Source organism: Mirounga leonina, unplaced genomic scaffold (genome assembly GCF_011800145.1).
Source record: "Mirounga leonina isolate KUSES-001 unplaced genomic scaffold, KU_Mleo_1.0 Mir_200, whole genome shotgun sequence".
Classification (NCBI taxonomy): Eukaryota; Metazoa; Chordata; class Mammalia; order Carnivora; family Phocidae; genus Mirounga; species Mirounga leonina.
Window position 1 is genome coordinate 13,019,937 of NW_023270503.1, and position 19,043 is coordinate 13,038,979.

The 19,043-nt window shown below is 37.3% G+C and overlaps 1 protein-coding gene across 6 annotated transcripts in view; it reads right to left on the reverse strand.

Moving 5' to 3' along the window:
• The window catches only part of INTS2 (integrator complex subunit 2), a 56,826-nt gene that overhangs the window by 24,087 nt on the left and 13,696 nt on the right, over positions 1-19,043 (reverse strand). For 5 of the 6 annotated variants that reach the window (XM_035026684.1, XM_035026688.1, XM_035026689.1 and 2 more), the window contains exons 9-15: positions 17,092-17,217; positions 11,678-11,749; positions 11,484-11,598; positions 7,929-7,997; positions 5,909-6,043; positions 4,590-4,766; positions 3,715-3,823 (exon numbers count right to left, since the gene is read on the reverse strand). In XM_035026684.1, the coding sequence (XP_034882575.1) occupies positions 3,715-3,823; positions 4,590-4,766; positions 5,909-6,043; positions 7,929-7,997; positions 11,484-11,598; positions 11,678-11,749; positions 17,092-17,217 (803 nt within the window). The remainder of the gene's footprint in view (positions 1-3,714; positions 3,824-4,589; positions 4,767-5,908; positions 6,044-7,928; positions 7,998-11,483; positions 11,599-11,677; positions 11,750-17,091; positions 17,218-19,043) is intronic. The other variant, XM_035026687.1, reaches the window with a different exon arrangement.

Sequence of the window (19,043 nt, forward strand, 5' to 3'; positions counted from 1 at the left end):
TGCATTTTGAAAGAGGCAGATGGAGTTAACTTTCTTCTGGAAAGAAAATAATTAACTATCAAGTGCAAAGAAAAATATCAAGTTCAAAGAATTTAAAGCCAGAGAACATTAGAGTTTCCCAAGTACTATGGGATGTGTCATCTACAGGTGACCAAGAAGGAAATTTAGGAAATTTTACATGTAACAGACAAAAGCAGAAAAAAAAGACCAAACTCTGTTTTTAAATGAAGTTAAGCTTGAGGGAAAGAGTTAAGCAAGTAGTACTTTTAGCTATTTCAGAATGAGATTGCATTTAGAATCCACTGGCTCCTTTAGGAACAGATAAATAGTTTACTCATATGTTCAATATTAATTACTACTGTCTTTATCTTCAAAACTATCTAAAAATAAACTGTTATACCTAATAATAAAGTCTTCAGATGTAATAAACAGGCAACGCTTTTTAAGTCTAAACACTGGAAATATAATGGTAATGCTCACGTTTTAATTGGGTATTAGTACACTAGAATTTATTATAGTACTCTATTTCTTATATTCTTTTGCATCAATATAATATTTAACTAAAATTGACATAATATAAATATAAATAAATATAAGTATTTTTAAACCAAAAACATACGTGCATATGAAAATACATATATGTATACACACACACACATTTTTTTTAAATGACTATGACATTCTAATACTTGGCTCTAACTCAAATTTCAGAATTCCATATGTGAGCTTCTACAGCTACCTGGTGGCTGCTAATAATTTTTATTCTAAGGCCAACACCACAGAGTAGTTAACAATGTACCGAAACTACAACACAATTTCACATGTAAGAATAAATGTGAGGCAGAATAATCACCTTTTTTCACTGTGAAAGAACAAAGTTCTCTCATGTTGTGACATATTCTGTAGTCATTTATTCTCCTTGGGGATGAGAAACTAGACTAGGAAAAGGTATCCTCAACAAGGGGAAAAAATTCTCCAGGGAAAGGCCAATCTCTCCATTTGTCTTCTGCATCCCATTGTCTCCCAAGGACATCAGTTCAGGGATTCTCCCCTAAGCAATATCAACCTTACCTCTCCAGTAAATTACTCCCAACAACACATATTCTCTCAGCTATTTCACTTAAAAAAAAAAAAAAAAAAGCCCTCTCCTGACCTCATTTTCCTCTCAGATTACCACATTCATTGCTTTCCTTTCTTTACAACTCCTCCAAAGAGCTGTCTCTATTCATTGTCTTCAGTATATCTCCTCTAATTTTCTTTTCAGTTCACTACAATCGGGCTTTCTCCTACCACTTTACTAGTAAAACTGTAAAGGTCAAATGACCTCCAGCAAGCAATATGCAGTCATCAGCTAAGCCTCAGTCCTAACGTTAACTGATCTAGCAACATCATTTGACATAGGTGATCACTGTATCCTCCAAAACATTCTTCTTCCCTTGGCATCCAAACATCATATTCTCCCGATTCTCCCAAACACCCGTCCTTGGTGATCCTATTTAACGTTGTGATTTTAAATATATATATATATATACTAAAGAATCTCAAAGTTTCAGTCCAGGTATCTCCCCTGAATTCCAGGCCACTGTATATATATAACTGTCTCCTTAACATTGCCACTTGTAAGTCTTTCAGACATTTCAAACTTAACATGTCCAAAACTGAGCTCCTGACCCCCCACAAGTCTGCTCCTTCCCCAGGCTCTTTTATTTTAGTTGACAGCCATTCTGTCCTTTAGGCTCAAGCCAAAAGCCTCCACATCAACCTTGGCTCATGTCTCTCAAACCTCATGAATCCATTAGCAAAACCTCTCAACTCTACCTTCAAAACGCATATACCCTGCTACCAGTCCAAACCACCACCTCCTTTCACCTAGAATCTTATAAAAACCTACTAACTACTTCCTCTAACACCCCAGTTCTTTTCCCAAGATTCGATCTAGGCTGAGTTGTACTCCTAACCTAAAATCTTCAACTTCCCCACTGAGATCCATCAGACTGTTACATAAAGAACAGCAGCTTCACAGGAGGGGCACCCAGGTGGCTCAGTCAGTTAAGGGTCTGCCTTCAGCTCAGGTCATGGCCTCAGGGTCCTGGGATCAAGTCCCCACAGCAGGCTCCCTGCTCAGCGGGGAGTCTGCTTCTCCCTCTGCCTCTGCCCCTCCACCTGCTCATGCACTCTCGCTCTCGCTCTCTCAAATAAATAAATAAAATCTTAAAAAAATAAAAAGAACAGCAGCAACCAGGAACACTGGGTTGAACTAAGCATGTCACTGGGGACTGGAAAACATAATCTTTAAAGATTCTTCCAGTCCTAAAAAATTCTGAGTACTTGTTATTTCCTCATGGTATATACACAAGGGTTGGCTATACTACTCTCTGTACTTTCCTGTGTTAAAAAACAAATTTTGCTAGATATTCATGTATGTAAAAAATAAGGGTGTATCTTGGTCCCTGCTACAGTATTAATGGTCTGAATTCTTCCCCAGAACACCTCCTTATAATTTATTCTTCCACTATCTATTAAATCACAAGTGTCATATTCTTTAACAGAATTCATTACATGTGGATAAAAGTGAGAGACTATTATCTAATGCTTATTATTAGCCCATCTTTTGGCTAATACGACAAAGACTATAATTATAGTTATGAGATATCATCTGTATAACTCTAACAATTACAGTCAGAAAAGAAAGCAGCTGAGAAATTCAGTGTATTTAAAACATAATACTTCAGATAAATAAAAGAAACTGATCTGCCAAACACTGAAAAGTAACTTTGATTTATAGCTTTCAAGAAGTAAAATAACTCAGCTGTGGCAAAATAACAACCCTTACAAGAATTTTTCCTGCATTACATACTCAGTGCCTACAGCTTTCTAATGACATTTTTTGTTCAAATACGGAACTACATACATTTAGCAAGCCTAAAAGACATGCGAATTTTCTTTTTCAAATATAGAAAAACACACTGCTTTATACTGATATCTTCTATGTTAAATCGGATCTTCTGATATTACATTTTATTTTTATTATTTTTAAAAGATCTTATTTATTTGACAGAGACACAGTGAGAGAGGGAACACAAGCAGGGGAGTAGGAGAGGGAGAAGCAGGCTTCCCACAGAGCAGGGAGCCCGATGCAGGGCTCGATCCCAGGACCCTGGGATCATGACCTGAGCCGAAGGCAGACGCTTAACAACTGAGCCACCCAGGCGCCCCATGACCTTCTGATATTATAGAAAGTAGCTATGTTTGAAAGCGCAGTTCAGTGATAATTTTAATGTCAAAATGAAACTCTTCTGTTATTTTTTTCTACTGTTTTTGACTAGATTGTTATTCTTCACCTAATGGAAGGGAGGCAGGGCAAAGAATGAAATCAAACAAAAAAATTTTCAGTTATACTTCCTTCAGGTTTATCTCTTAATTTATCAGCACTTTGTAAGGTCCCTAAAATTATTAAAATACAGACAATTCAGTTATTAATTTAGCCTGCTAAGAAAAGGGCTGAGCCTCAAGGGGTGGTTATGTGCCCATACATATATGTATTTATACATCAGAGTATACAATGCCTATACTACAAAGACTACAGAATGATACTGGAGCTTGTTAGAATATCTGACCTTATTTTCTCACATGACAGCTTGGAAAGTAACAAAATGTAAACAAATAAAATGAACTATCACTAGAAACGCTTCCCTATGTATATGTATAACTTACCTAAAGTCTTTGTGTTTGCTAGGAGAGCTTCCTCATAAGACAGTATATAATAAAGCACCAAAAGCTGTGCTGTGATACTGAACCGTTGATTAAGGCGGATGTTATCACCCTGGAAGTAATATTATAAATACTTTAAAATACTGTTAGATTTCATGAGTGCTTTCTTGACGGTAAATGCATTTTAAATAGACTATTCAGTGTTACTGTTCCCAAGCTCAGATAAAATGGGAGAAACACTGCCATGTTTGCATTAAACTCAAAGAGACAACTTGAAGTTTAAATTTGAGATGGCATGGGAAATCAAAGGCAACATGCTTAACAGTCCTTATGATTAAAAAAAAGACTTCAGCTGTTCCTTAACAGCAATTCCATCAGGCTGCTTCTGAAAAAGGTTTACAGGAGTCTCAAGTATTACCTGGAATGAAGAAAATAACTCCTAAAAAAAATAGTGTACATTTGAATACATTTGTGAAAAATACAATCATTTTTTCCTTCTTAAAAGGTGGAGAAAAAAAGATTTTCTCCAAATTTCCCATTTGAATCTAAGTATATCTTAGATTCTCAAGAAGCTAAACAAACCTCTGCTGACCGTGTTGAAATGTCACATAGTCCTTTGTTAAGCACACACTCTCCAGGGCACTCTTTAGACTTTAAAATGGAGCTCTTTTAAAGAATTCCTCAGAAAGTGCCTCTTCAACAAACTACTTGGAACTAATACCATACTTGTAAATTTCATAAGTGATCTGAAGAAATGTAATCCCACTTCAGATTCAGGACCACCTAGAAGTCCTCTAATAATCAAAGAAAAAATATGGAACAAGTCAGAAGAATAAAAGAAAAATCAGCTAATAAATGTACAGGAACTACTATTTTACCCCAATGACTCCTTGGAAAATACTGAGGATCTCCTGTTCTGTGACTGGCTGATTTGTGGCTTCTGGATTAGATTTAGATGCAGGAGTAAGTATGGAATTTATGTACACATCAATCAGAGGAAGTAATTGAGGATGAAGTGGAGTAGAGGTCTCACACAGCTGTCTATAAATCCAGTCCTAAAAAAGACAGTTATAGGCACTAAATCAATTATGGCAATAAGAAAAAGTGAAATTTAGTAAAAACATAAAATTTACATAATTTATGAATCAGTGAAACTATTAACTTCTAGCCGCTACAAATATATCACCCTGTTTCACAACTGTCTTTGATCTAAAAATATGAATTACTTTTATATCCTAATCAAGACTATTGTCCAATGGAAGATAAATCTATAATGATGAATTTGGGTTTTGAATTTGGACTTTGGGTTTTTAATCTATTAGTTTTTAAGGAGTAGGAAAAATATTTTAAGTCCCTACTGTATCTCTATTTAGAGCACCATCTGTGTTGTAGAGACCCCACAGCACATAGGAACTGAGGGAGAGGGATAGTTCTTCACAGCAAATCCTCAGATAGATTAAGAAAGTGGCCTTAGCAACCTCTTATGGGAGACCATCACTTAACTATACATGGATAGAGGACATGTGGATACATTGGGTGCGCATTCAGACTCTTAACTCTTATCTATTTCACTTACTAAAAACAAAGAAGTAGAAGATACAATCTACCTGGAAAATAACTTCACTAAATCATGAAAACAAGGATAGTTAAAGGTGATATATCAATGCATATATTGTTCATTGTTCTTTATAAATAGAAGAGCCTCTAGAAAAGGCTCAGATTTCTTTACCTTCTGGGACTTATCTTTCTCTTTAGAAGGTCTTTTAACTGTTTGATATAGCCAACTATAACTAAGGGAAAATATGTCAAAATATGTATATAAGTGTTAGCTGTCCTTGTGACAAAAGTACAAATATTGGTCATGGCTGACAAGCAACTTTCTCAGTTTGGTGAACAAAACCAAAGTATAGAAAATGGCAATTTCTTACCAAGTTTTAATGAAATAGCCACATGATATTATTGGAATTTTAAATAGATTAGTAATACTGTATATTTTGTCAATAACTTAAGAGTTACATTGTTTAAAAAAATCTGAAATTAATTATAGTCCTAGTTACTATAATCAATGATTAGTAATTAGACATATTTCATACACAAAATCCATAGTAGATTGGATTCAGTATAAACTGAAACAGAACTAGAAAAAAAAAAAAACATAACTTGGGTTGTAGCTTGAAATATAAATGTAAGATCATACTTTTATTGATACTTTGTGCTTGGTAAAGGAACGACTCCTGAGAAGCTGGTAAATACAATGAATAGGCAAAAATCCAGTAATGTTGGCACTCAGGTTGCTGGTGACAGGGACCCGAACAGCATGAGCTGTGACAACCTAAAAGGGAAAAATAGTATGAATACATATGATAGAACCAAATATAAAATTATTCTGAAAGAAAGAGGATGAGCAGGTAGTGTCAATACTTAATACAAATGTAGTCCTTAGGAATGAATAAGAAAAACTAATTATTACATGATTTAATTTTTTCTAGATGATAAGGCAGCATACATTTAGGGATTTGTAAAACACTCTAATTTTTTAAATTTGTTTTTTAAACATAGATATGTTGACAGTAATGTAGTAAGGTAAAAAATATATAAAATTTGGAATCATAAAATCTGGACTCAGTGATTTTAGATAAGTCACTTTATCTTCTAGGCCTATTTTCACATTTATAAAATGGGACAATACAGTCTTACCTGCCTCAAAAGGTTTTTGTGAGGGGGGAAAAGAATTGAAAAACATGTTTGAAAAACATATGTGAATTAAAAAGTATCAAATCTTTATATGTGACATAAATTCTCTAGGTGTGATAGAAATGATCACATAAACAGGGATTTTTATTGTTATTCTCATTGTGTCATGCATAGACTTCTTTTTTTTTTTTTTTTTTTTTATAAAGATTTTATTTATTTATTCATGAGAGACAGAGAGAGAGAGAGAAAGAGGCAGAGGGAGAAGCAGGCTCCCAAGGAGCAGGGAGCCCGATGCGGGACTCGATCCCAGGACCCTGGGATCATGACCTGAGCCGAAGGCAGACGCTTAACCATCTGAGCCACCCAGGCGCCCATGCATAGACTTCTAATGGTTTTCAAAGACCCTCCCCAAAGTTGTCCAGTGAGCTCAAATAAAAACATAAAAAATAACTTACGAGTCTCCTATGTACTATTTGTGTCTGTTTTGCGGGAGTGTATGTATATTGAGGGGAGAAAGGAGAGTTTGGTATAGGGATGAGAATATTATCCTAAAAGAAGCAACAATTATGCATCCATGAGCATTTTCAAATATCTCATTTTTTCAGAAATATTTGTTTTTTTAATCTTAAGTTTAAATTGACTAATCTGGGAATTAACCTTAAATTTCAGAATTGTCTCTTTGGCTGAAAAAATAAAATATCCTTAGGTTTACCCATGGACAAAATTGCTGAGACCAAATAAGAACATGTAAATACAAGAATACAGAATTTAGGGGTGCCTAGGTGGCTCAGTCGGTTAAGCATCCAACTCTTGATCTCAGCTCAGGTCTTGATCTTAGGGTCATGAGTTCAAGCCCCCGGTTAGGCTCCATGCCCAGCCTACTTAAAAAAATTTTTTTAAAGAATAAAGAATTTAGACTCTAGCTTATAATTTAGTTAGAAATGAATGTTACAGCCTAAAAGTTTAAACAGGTCTCTATTTTATTTTTCTCCTGACAAACCCAAATGATTACCCCATGTGAGATCCCTACCATCAGTACTGAAGACCATATTCTTAAGCATTTACTTAACATCTCCAAAATATATAAATTTAAAACATGCTTTTGTATGTAGTAAGTACATGGGATTATTCTTTACAGAAATTTTAAAAATTAAATAAACTGGGGCGCCTGGGTGGCTCAGTCAGTTAAATGTCTGCCTTGGGCTCAGGTCATGATCTCAGGGTCCTGGGATCGGCCCCCCGCATCAGGCTTCCTGCTCTGCGGGGAGTCTCCTTGTCCCTCTCCTTCTGCCCCCTCCTTCTGCTTGGGCACTCTCTCTCTCTCCCTCAGATAAGTAAATAAAATCTTTAAAATAAAATAATATTTAATAAAAAATAAAGATTAAATAAACCATCACTGGAAACTAAAAAGGAATAGAAAAAGACCATAGTATTCTCTTAAACTGAAATATAAAAGTTTTCCCCCAAAGAATGTTGTAAAAGAAAGTTAAAGAAATACCTAAGAATAAAGTGAAAAGAAGTACCTGTTCAGTAAAAATTTCCTGTGTGAAGATAGTCTTCATCCTGCTCAAGGAGCTTGGCTTAATTACAATCTAAAACAACCAAAAAAATTCTAACAGCATGTAAAAACATATGAAGCACATTTTTCTCTGATAAATGTATTATCTAACAGGACTGTGATATGTAACATTAATGTTCAAATACTCTATTTCAAAAGTAGCTCCTCAAACCCAACATTAAAGTGTGTTTTTCCTCAGACACTGAACCAACATACGAAAGTACTTAGTAAATATTACTATCAGCCTTTCAAGTCAGTGGGAAGAAGTGGATTATTCAATAAATGAAGGTGAAAGAGCTACCTTTCTGGGGAATAAATAAACAAATATATACATACAGATATATATATATATACCTGCACACATGATACTATATCCAAAATGAACTCTAAGTGTACTGAAGATTTAAATGTGGGCGCCTCGGTGGCTCAGTCATTAGGCGCCTGCCTTCGGCTCAGGTCATGATCCTAGGGTCTGGGATCGAGCCCCACATCAGGCTCCCTGCTCAGCAGGAAGCCTGCTTCTCCCTCTCCCACTCCCCCTGCTTGTGTTCCCTCTCTCTCTGTGTCTCTGTCAAATAAATAAAAAAATCTTCAAAAAAAAAAAAAGATTTAAATGTGAAACACGAATCCACAAAAACATTGGAAGAAAATATAGGTAACTGTTCCTTTAAACCTAAAGAAAAACATTTTTTTCATTTAAAAAAAAATTTTTTTTTTTAAAGTAATCTCTAGGGGCGCCTGGATGACTCAGTCATTAAGGGTCTGCCTTCGGCTCAGGTCATGATCCCAGGGTCCTGGGATCCAGTCCCGCATCGGGCTTCCTGCTCCACGGGAAGCCTGCTTCTTCCTCTCCCATTCCCCCTGCTTGTGTTCCCTCTCTCACTGTGTCTCTCTCTGTCAAATAAATAAATAAAATCTTAAAAAAAAAAAAGTAATCTCTAGTCCAACATGGGGCTCAAACTCACCACCCTGAGATCCAGAGTCATATGCTCTACCAACTGAGCCAGCCAGGTGCCCCTTTTTTTTAAAGATAAACATTTCTAAGTGTAACAGCAAAGTAGGAACCATAAAGGAAATTCTAAATACATACACACAAAAATAATTTCCACATGGCCAAAAAGACTGAGAGGAATCAACTGCAACATTTGTATACTTCTCACTTTTTTTTTTTTTAAAAGATTTATTTATTTGACAGAGAGACACAGGGAGAGAGGGAACACAAGCAGGGGGAGTGGGAGAGGGAGAAGCAGGCTTCCCGCTGAGCAGGGAGCCCAATGCAGGGCTGGATCCCAGGACCCTGGGATCATGACCTAAGCTGAAGGCAGACGCTTAACGACTGAGCCACCCAGGCGCCCTTACTTCTCACTTTTAAAGACGCTAAGTAGTTTTTTCTTTAAAAAATAAAAATAAAATAAATAAATAAATAAAGACGCTAAGGACTATAATATATGCTGATTTAATAGTAACATTTCAAGGGGCGCCTGGGTGGCTCAGCTGGTTAAACGGCTGCCTTCAGCTCAGGTCATGATCTCAGTCAGGGTCCTGAGATCGAGCCCAACATCAGCCTCCCTGCTCAGTAGTAAGTCTGCTGCTCCCCCTGTTTACGCTCTCTCGCTCGTGCTCTCTCTCAAATAAATAAATAAAATCTGGGGCGCCTGGGTGGCTCAGTTGGTTAAGCGACTGCCTTCGGCTCAGGTCATGATCCTGGAGTCCCGGGATCGAGTCCCGCATCGGGCTCCCTGCTCAGCAGGGAGTCTGCTTCTCCCTCTGACCTTCCTCCTTCTCATGCTCTCTGTCTCTCATTCTCTCTCTCTCTCAAATAAATAAATAAAATCTTAAAAAAAAAAAATATTAAAAATAAATAAATAAATAAAATCTTAAAAAAAAAAGTAACTTTTCAAGAAAAAAATCGGGGGGAGGGAATACAACCATATTACATTACAAGTCAACTATAAAATAAAGCCCCATTTCAATATTGGATAAAATGTGTGTCTTGAAATCAATGAAATATGATATATAAGACATAATGGCATATCACTTATATATGAAGAGCCCCTTTGAATCAGTGAGAGGAAAAATAAATCAATAAAAATCCCTATAGGAAAATTAGGACATTGATAAGCCTCTTCACAAAAGAAATGAACCAGCCAAGGGGTGCCTGGATGGCTCAGTCGGTTAAGCGTATGCCTTTGGCTCAAGTCACGATCTCGGTGTTCTGGGATCGAGCCCCGCAATGGGCTCCCTGCTCAGCGGGGAGTCTACTTCTTCCTCTCCCTCTGCTCCTCCCCCTGCTCATGCTCTCTCTCTCTCAAATAAATAAATAAAAAATCTTAAAAAAAAAAAAAAAAACCCAGCCAAAACTGATTTTTAAAACTACCAAAAAAAAAAACCCACTATAAACTATAACTAAAAAAGAATAATAATTAAAACTACAGTTTCACTAGTAATGGATGAAATGCAAAATAAGTGAGATCATCTTTCATCAATCAAAATTGTAAAGATTAGGAAGAACGGTAATGCCCAGTGATGGTGAGAGTCCAGTTAATTGCCACTCTCATTCACTGATGAGAACAGTTAAACTGGTATAATCTTGCTTAAAGGTAATGTGGCAATACTCATTAAACACCTTAACATCATTATATTTTTTTTACTTAGTAACCTGCCTTCTAGAACTTTTTCCTAAGGAGCTAATCCAAAAACTGTTTAAAGGAAGTGCCTGCCTGGCTCAGTTGGTAGAGCATGCAACTCTTGATCTCAGGGTCCTGAGTTCAAGGCCTACGTTGGGTGTAGAGATTACTTAAAAAAAAAACAAAAAACAAAAAACAAAAAAAACTGTTTAAAGATAAACATATGTGAGTGCCTCTGTATATATTTACGTAAATAAGTATAACCATCTAAAAGCACCATTCAAAAACTAGAAAATTTACATAGCAAATAGGGCAGGATCCATTAAGAAAGTCATGATTGGTGCATAAGATGGACTACGATACAATCAATGAGAATTATATTGTATTAGAACATTTAATCAGACTCCCTGCTCAGTGCTGAGTCTGCTTCTCCCTCTGCCCCTCACCCTGCTCGTGCTCTCTCTCTCTTGCTCTCTTTCTCAAATAAATAAAAATCTTTAAAGAACATTTATTGAGGAAATGTCATCATATATTAGTTAAGTTCTTTAAATATATACAAATATATATATCAGTGTAAAGAAAGAACAGACAGAAGAATGTTAACAGTAGTATACTTGGTATCTTGAACAATGAACAATGAAATAATATTCTTCCTTTCTTTTGTGTTATCCAAGTTTTGTATATTTTGGGTTTTCCCAACTTTCTATATTGAACATCTTTTATTCTTGTAAATAAATGTTTTCATAATATATATTTTTTCTAAGAGCTCCTGATAAAATTTTAAACTATTAAACTAAAATTACTTCAAAATGGAAACAAAACGTACTGTACACTACAAAAAAAACACCCAGCTTAGAACTAGCTTCCTTAGAAAGAAAATAAAAGGAAATTACCTTCATCCCCAGAGTGGAACAGACCAAGTCAATGATAGCGCTAAGTTGGTTGCTATGAAAGTACATAGCGACCAATAACAACATCTCCCCAAAAGAAGCAGAGACACCAGAAGTACTGTTGAAACAAAAAAGAAAATATGAATTTCCAAAGAGAGGATAAGAAACACTAACTGCAACAAATTAAGTAATCTTACCTTTCAAAATAAGCTTCTTCTTTTATCATCCAACTTAGCCACACTACCATTAGCTGCTCCTGTTCAGGTGTACTATATAAAACATACAAGAGAGTCACTGGCTTAAGCCAGATATACTATCATAAGAATGAGAAAACATTCTGGAAGTATTTTTAGCAGAAATTATTTTTTCCTTCCTATTTTGAAATATCAATTCAAATTAATTGCTTGTTGAAGTGGCCATTAACTGTCATTGAAATATGAAGTAGTTCCAGAGATGAAGAATAAGGGCCTTTTGCTTTTCTTTATGAATGTGAACAGTCAAACCCTCTCAAAGACTTAATTACTGCATTTGCAAGTTGGAGAGAGTGAAATCCTCTCATTTTTTAGAAAAGCAAAGACCTTCTGGAATTAAAATGGTAGAAGAACTGTATTAACAGCTAATATTTCATATGGAAAAAATCTAGAGTTAAAGCGGTCATCAAGAAGTCACAAACTGGGGCGCCTGGGTGGCTCAGTTGGTTAAGCGACTGCCTTTGGCTCAGGTCATGATCCTGGAGTCCCGGGATCGAGTCCCGCATCGGGCTCCCTGCTCAGCGGGGGGTCTGCTTCTCCCTCTGACCTCTTCCCTCTCATTCTCTCTGTCTCAAATAAATAAATAAAATCTTTAAAAAAAAAAAAAAAAAAAAAGAAGTCACAAACTGGGGCGCCTAGGTGGCTCAGTCATTAAGCATCTGCCTTCGGCTCAGGTCATGATCCCGGGGTCCTGGGATCCAGCCCCGCATCGGGCTCCCTGCTCAGTGGGAAGCCTGCTTCTCCCTCTCCCACTCCCCCTGCTCGTGTTCCCTCTCTCGCTGTGTCTCTCTCTGTCAAATAAATAAATAAAATCTTTTTAAAAATTTAAAAAAAAAGAAGTCACAAACTGAGTAGTAGAGCAGTTCCAAGGAAAATAAAATTTTTTTTAATTTTTTTACTTTTTTTTATTTAATCATTTGAGACAGCAAGATACAGAGAGAGAGAGAGAGAGCATGAGCAGGGGGAGTTGCAGAGGGAGAGGGAGAAGCAGGCTCTCTGCTGAGAAGGGAGCCGGATGTGGGACTTGATTCCAGGACGCTGGGATCATGACCTGAGCAGAAGGCAGAGGCTTAACCATCTGAGCCACCCAGGCGCCCAAGGAAAATAAAATTTAATTTACAGAAACTTTTTTTTAAGATTTTTTTTTTTTTTAATTTATTTGACAGAGAGAGACACAGTGGGAGGGGGAACCCAAGTAGGGGGAGTGGGAGAGGAAGAAGTAGGCTTCCGGCCGAGCAGGGAGCCCGACATGGGGCTCGATCCCAGGACCCTGGGATCATGACCTGAGCCAAAGGCAGATGCTTAACAACTGAGCCACCAAGGAGCCCCTTACAGAAACATTTTGAGCAGAACTCGAAATTATAGAGAAATAAGTGATCACTATTCAAAGAAAAAGAAAAAAGAGCTATGGGTTCATGAGACATAAAAAATGATTATAAAAACATACCAACAATGTTTTTAAAGGGAATTCCTAGACTTACATTAAAAGGTACAAGTCAACTTTGACTTGTGAAAATAATTTTGATTTTCTTCCACTTCATTGCAGTGTAAATGGGTAAAACAAAAAGCAACCGAAAAGCCTGCTATCCCATGCTAAGAAAATTTAAACGGTCATTCTCAACTACAGCTAAATGATTCCACTAATAAAAGACAGCATTACATAGTAGAAAGATAACAGCCTTTAGAGCATGGCAGAGCTCAGGAGGAATCCTAACTCTATTAATTACTGGTAATGTGATCTCAAACAAGAAATTTAAATGATCCTTCTAAACTTTAACTCTCCTATCCAAAAATACAGATAGAAATACCCACCTTCTAGAAGTAATAAAGATTAGAGATAATGTTTAGCAATTACTTCAGGTAAAGAGAAAGGAAAGCACTTGATTCTATTACCTAATTTCACACCCTCCTAAAACTTCAAACTACATTAAAGGGATTTTCCTAAAAGGCATAAATGCGTAAGATGATACTGAGGGACAACAACACAAACTACTGGAAGTGAGAGCACATTTTGAAGAGTGGTAACTAACTCAGCAGACTCAAGAAAGCAGAATACTAAACTAACATGAGGGAAAAGCAAATCCACTTTATACCACAGAATCCCCAAAGAGCTCAGGAACTGACAGCTCCAGGCATTTCTGGGAGGGAGAGTGAAAACAGACTAAATTAAAAAGATCAACAGTCTATATAGGTAGTAGATCTCCAGATCACCTCCTCCATTCGACACAATTAGATGAATCCCCATCCCCCAGCAGAGAAAATACTGGAGATTTGTGCTCTGGAAATGCTGAAAGAGGATGTCTCTGAACTGAGGATCAACCAGGGATATCTGGGACACCATTCTAAAAGTAGAATTAAGTGAATGATTATACTGCAGGTTTAGATCTCCTAGCCCTTAACTCTCACTTTTAACTTTGCTTATGGGTTTCTTCTCAGGTCTTTACTCTCCAGGCAAGACAAAAGTCTTCTCTAAGAATCTGGTAAGCCCAAGAGTTTCTGAAAGAGCCACCTATGCATTAAAAGATTCAATCTGCTTTTTAGTTCCTTACTTTTTTTTTTTAAGATTTATTTATTTATTTGAGAGAGAGAGAGAGAAAGCACACAGGATTGGGGAGGTGGGGCAGGGGGAAAGAATCTCAAGCTGACTCCCTGCTGAGTGCAGAGCCTGATGTGAGGCTGGATCTCACAACCCTGAGATCATGACCTGAGCTGAAATCAAGACACTCAACTGCCTGAGCCACCAAGGCACCCCTCCTACTCTTAAATACAAACAATCAAGAATGATCAAAGCCCTGAAAAAAAGGTTCTAACTTGAAAAATAGAGACCAAAAAAAGCAGGAAAAAAAAAAACTTAAAGAAAACCAACTAATAAAGCTTCTTCAATCATCATGATTAATATCAGAAAAATCATGCCACCTTGAAGCAACAGCCACCGTACAGAAGAAATAACCAGAAAACAAAAAAGAGCTCTTAGATATCAGAAGTGACAGAGGATTAGAAGTTGAAAACATATCCTCGAAGGTAGAATGAGCAGTATCTTTTCAGTGATAAAAATGTTCTAAAATCAGATTGTGGTAATGGTCGTACAACTTTGTAAATCTACTTAAAACTACTGAATTATACATTTTAAAATGGGCAAATTTTATGGTATGTAAATGGTCTCTCAACTAACCTGTTTCTTAAAAAGCAGATCAAGACAAAGATAAGGAAAACAGGAAAGGGAAAGAAAATAAGATAATCATTTCAGAAAGTCCAATATCCAAATAAGAGATGGTTTCGGAAAGATAAAAAACCCATGTGGAACATAACCAACAAATGAGTTTAAGAAAATTTCCTAGAACTGAAGGACATGAGTTCCCAGGTTGAAAGGGTTTACTAAATACCTAGGACAATAGATAAAAGCAGGCATATCATCCAAAAATTTCAAAACCCAAGGGACAAAATGCTAATCCTATATGTCTCCATATTAAAAAAAAACACACAAAAAAACAGGCTACACAAAAAACCAAGAATCAGAATGTCATCAGACTTCTCAACAGCAATACTGGAAGTCAGAAGACAATGCAGCAAGACTTTCAAAATTCTCAAAGGAAATTATTTTCAACTTCCAATTCTAAACCCTATGAAACTCAATCAAGTGCCAAAGCAGAATAAAGACATTTTCAGAAACAGCCAGTCTCAAAAAAGTTGACCTCCCACATACTCATGCTAAAAAAGCAACATGAGAAAGCAATTAAAAAAGGAAATATGTTGGGGTGCCTGGCCGGCTCAGTCAGTAGAGCATGCAACTTTTGCTCTTGGGATTGTAGGTTCAAGCCCCACGTTGGGTGTACAGATTACTTTAAAAAATAAAATCCTGGGGCACCCCGGTGGCTCAGCTGGTTTAGCATCTGCCTTTGGCTCAGGTCATGGTCCCAGGGTTCTGGGATTGAGTCCCATTCTCCCTCTCCCTCTGCTGCTCTCCCTGCTTGTGCTCTCTTACTCTCTCTCTCTCTCAATTAAATAAATAAATAAAAATAAAATCTTAAAAAATATATATATATGAGAGGCAGGAAGCAGGAGATCCAACAAAGGAGACATGAAGCAAGTCCTGAAAATAATAGTGAAGAGCAATTCCAGGATGAGAGCTGTATACCAGATGCAGACATAACTAGTTCAGAGAATCAGGAGAGACTTCCTTAAGAAAATGAAATTGACAGAATAAAGAGTCTGGGGGTGCCTGGGTGGCTCAGTCGTTAAGCGTCTGCCTTCGGCTCAGGTCATGGTCCCAGGGTCCTGCGATCCAGCCCCGCATCGGGCTCCCTGATCGGCGGGAAGCCTGCTTCTCCCTCTCCCACTCCCACTGCTTGTGTTCCCTCTCTCGCTTTGTCTCTCTCTGTCAAATAAATTAAAAAAACCTTAAAAAAAAAAAAAGAATAAGGAGCCTGAGTATCTTGAGAGGAGGTTCAGATTGGCAGAGCTTTAAGTTGCATTAACGTAAGTACATAGAACAAAGAGCAAATGAAAAACAAATAAACAAAACACAGGATAATTATTAAGACTAAAAACAAGTTTTGCAGAAGAAAAGTTATCATCTACTATGTGGCTGAGCCCCCAGTAGAGACAATATGAACAATTATATATTTGTCAAAGCAAACTTGCAATATAACCGTACTGGGACAATGGGAAGATGGGAAGGATATGTAGATACTCTGGGGGGAAGACAAGAAGGAGACAACTAATTCCTCATCTTTCATTGTAGGAAATCAACGATTACTCCTAAAATTGAAAAATCAAAAATATAGCAAATACGAACATGTTATTTAAAGATGTGGAAATAAAAACCAAAAGAATCAGCTAAAAGAACTGAAGAAAGTTGAAAGAAGTCCCTTGAGGGAAGGGAAACAGGACGGAAGGGAATAGGGACTGCTATTTGCATTACCAAATCTTGAAGAACTAGAATGACTCCTTCAACTGGCATACAGCAGATGCTACTGAGACCATTTACTAAAAGATAATACCACCAGGCCCCTGGGTGGCTCAGTCGTTAAGCGTCTGCCTTCGGCTCAGGTCATGATCCCAGGGTCCTGGGATCGAGTCCCACATCGGGCTCCCTGCTCGGCGGGAAGCCTGCTTCTCCCTCTCCCACTCCCCCTGCTTGTGTTCCTGCTCTCGCTATCTCTCTCTCTGTCAAATAAATAAATAAAATCTTTAAAAAAAAAAAATTAGTACAGATGTTGTTAAAAAAAAAAAAAGATAATACCACCTTCCATTCCTAGACCAATTTTTCTAGTAAGCTCCCAATTAATGCTATATGTGCATTTCAATAAATAAACAAAAGCAGACCTTCAGAAAACAGAGCAACCTATATAGGAAGGTACCTGACAAGTGTAGAAAAGGCCAGCAGCATACAAAAGGAAAGCGAAACGAAGCGAACTCCAGCTGGTGTAGCAGGAGGACGGCTTGTCATCAACTGCAGCAATTGCTCAGCCTCTTCCTCAGTTGGTCTAAAAAAGGGATATATTATTAGGCTTTACTTTTGTTAGTTGAGAGAGGAAGGGAGAAAAAGGAACTTCCCAAGAGTTTAACTTTTCAGATATAAATTCTGAGCTTTATAATGATACCTTCCTATTTATAAACTCTTTAACATCTTAAATCATTAAAAGCAGAACTGTTGAGCTTACAACGGTTTTTCCTCAGACACAAATACACACAATCCTCACTTGGCACAGTAGTGTGGGACCATAAAAATAACCATGCAAGCTGAAACTATGCATCTTGATTGAAATAACCAATGGGGAAAGTTAAATGTTCATGACCTTTAAAATTTGCCAAAACATCAAAAGCTTTTGTCAGTCATAATACATAGGGAAGTGGAAAAAAAAGCAAGTATTTTTTTTACTAGTTTCTTTTTTTAAAAATTTTTATTGTTATGTTAATCACCATACATTGCATCATTAATTTTTGATGTAGTGTTCCATGATTCATTGTTTGTGCATAACACCCAGTGCTCCATGCAGAACGTGCCCTCTTTAATACCCATCACCAGGCTAACCCATCCTCCCACCCCCCTCCCCTCTAGAACCCTCAGTTTGTTTTTCAGAGTCCATCATCTCTCATGGTTCATCTCCCCCTCCAATTTCCCCCCCTTCATTCTTCCCCTCCTGCTATCTTCTTCTTTAAAAAAGCAAATATTTATATAGTGCTCTATAGTTGAAAATATTACAAACACTGGGAAGTGAAGTGTTTTCTTCGTAAAAAAAAATTTATCAAGAATAGTTTGAAAAGCCCTTGCTTTATTCTCATTGTATATCTTATAATGTGGAATGAACCTCTTTCTTACACCTTGATGAACTGTCATCTCCCTTTCTAAGTTCAGATCTAATGCCAACATTTTATCCTTTGTTATTATGTTCAGTCATGAAATATCTAAGAGTTCCTTTAATGTGAAGATTTTTGCCAGAATCACCTCCTCTGGGACTTCATCCTTTTTTCCACACTGACTTTCCTCAATCATATTGACAAGGGCACCTTCACTAAATTCTTCTGCTACGTATCTAGGGTTTCTCAAATGGCAGCTGCGACATTGTCACGATCAGCTATTCCATTTATGTTTGGTTCAAACGCCACTTCCAGTGTTACCACCTTCGTTTCTTTGCTACACATTCATCTTTCTTGGCCAATTCCTTCTTTCAATTATTTTTGTCAAATGACACATGAGTCTATCACTGAGACAAGGCAACAGTACAACTCTGCACTTTCCTGTCTGTTCACCAACTGAGTAATAGATTCGCAGTGACTGGTCCCCAACAACTTTAAAAGAAATGAGGGGCGCCTAGGTGGCTCAGTCGTTAAGCGTCTGCCTTCGGCTCAGGTCATGATCCCAGGGTCCTGGGATCGAGCCCCACATCGGGCTCCCTGCTCTGCGGGAAGCCTGCCTCTTCCTCTCCCCTCCCGCAGCTTGTGTCTCTCTCTGTCAAATAAATAAATAAAATCTTTAAAAAAAAAAAAAAAGAGGGGCGCCTGGGTGGCTCAGTTGGTTAAGCGACTGCCTTCGGCTCAGGTCATGATCCTGGAGTCCCGGGATCGAGTCCCACATCGGGCTCCCTGCTCGGCAGGGAGTCTGCTTCTCCCTCTGAACCTCCTCCCTCCATGCTCTCTGTCTCTCATTCTCTCTGTCTCAAATAAATAAATAAAATCTTTAAAAAAATAAAGAAAGAAGGAAAGAAGGAAGGAAGGAAGGAAGGAAGGAAGGAAGGAAGGAAGGAAGGAAGGAAGGAAGGAAGGAAAGAAAGAAAGAAAGAAAGAAAGAAAGAAAGAAAGAAAGAAAGAA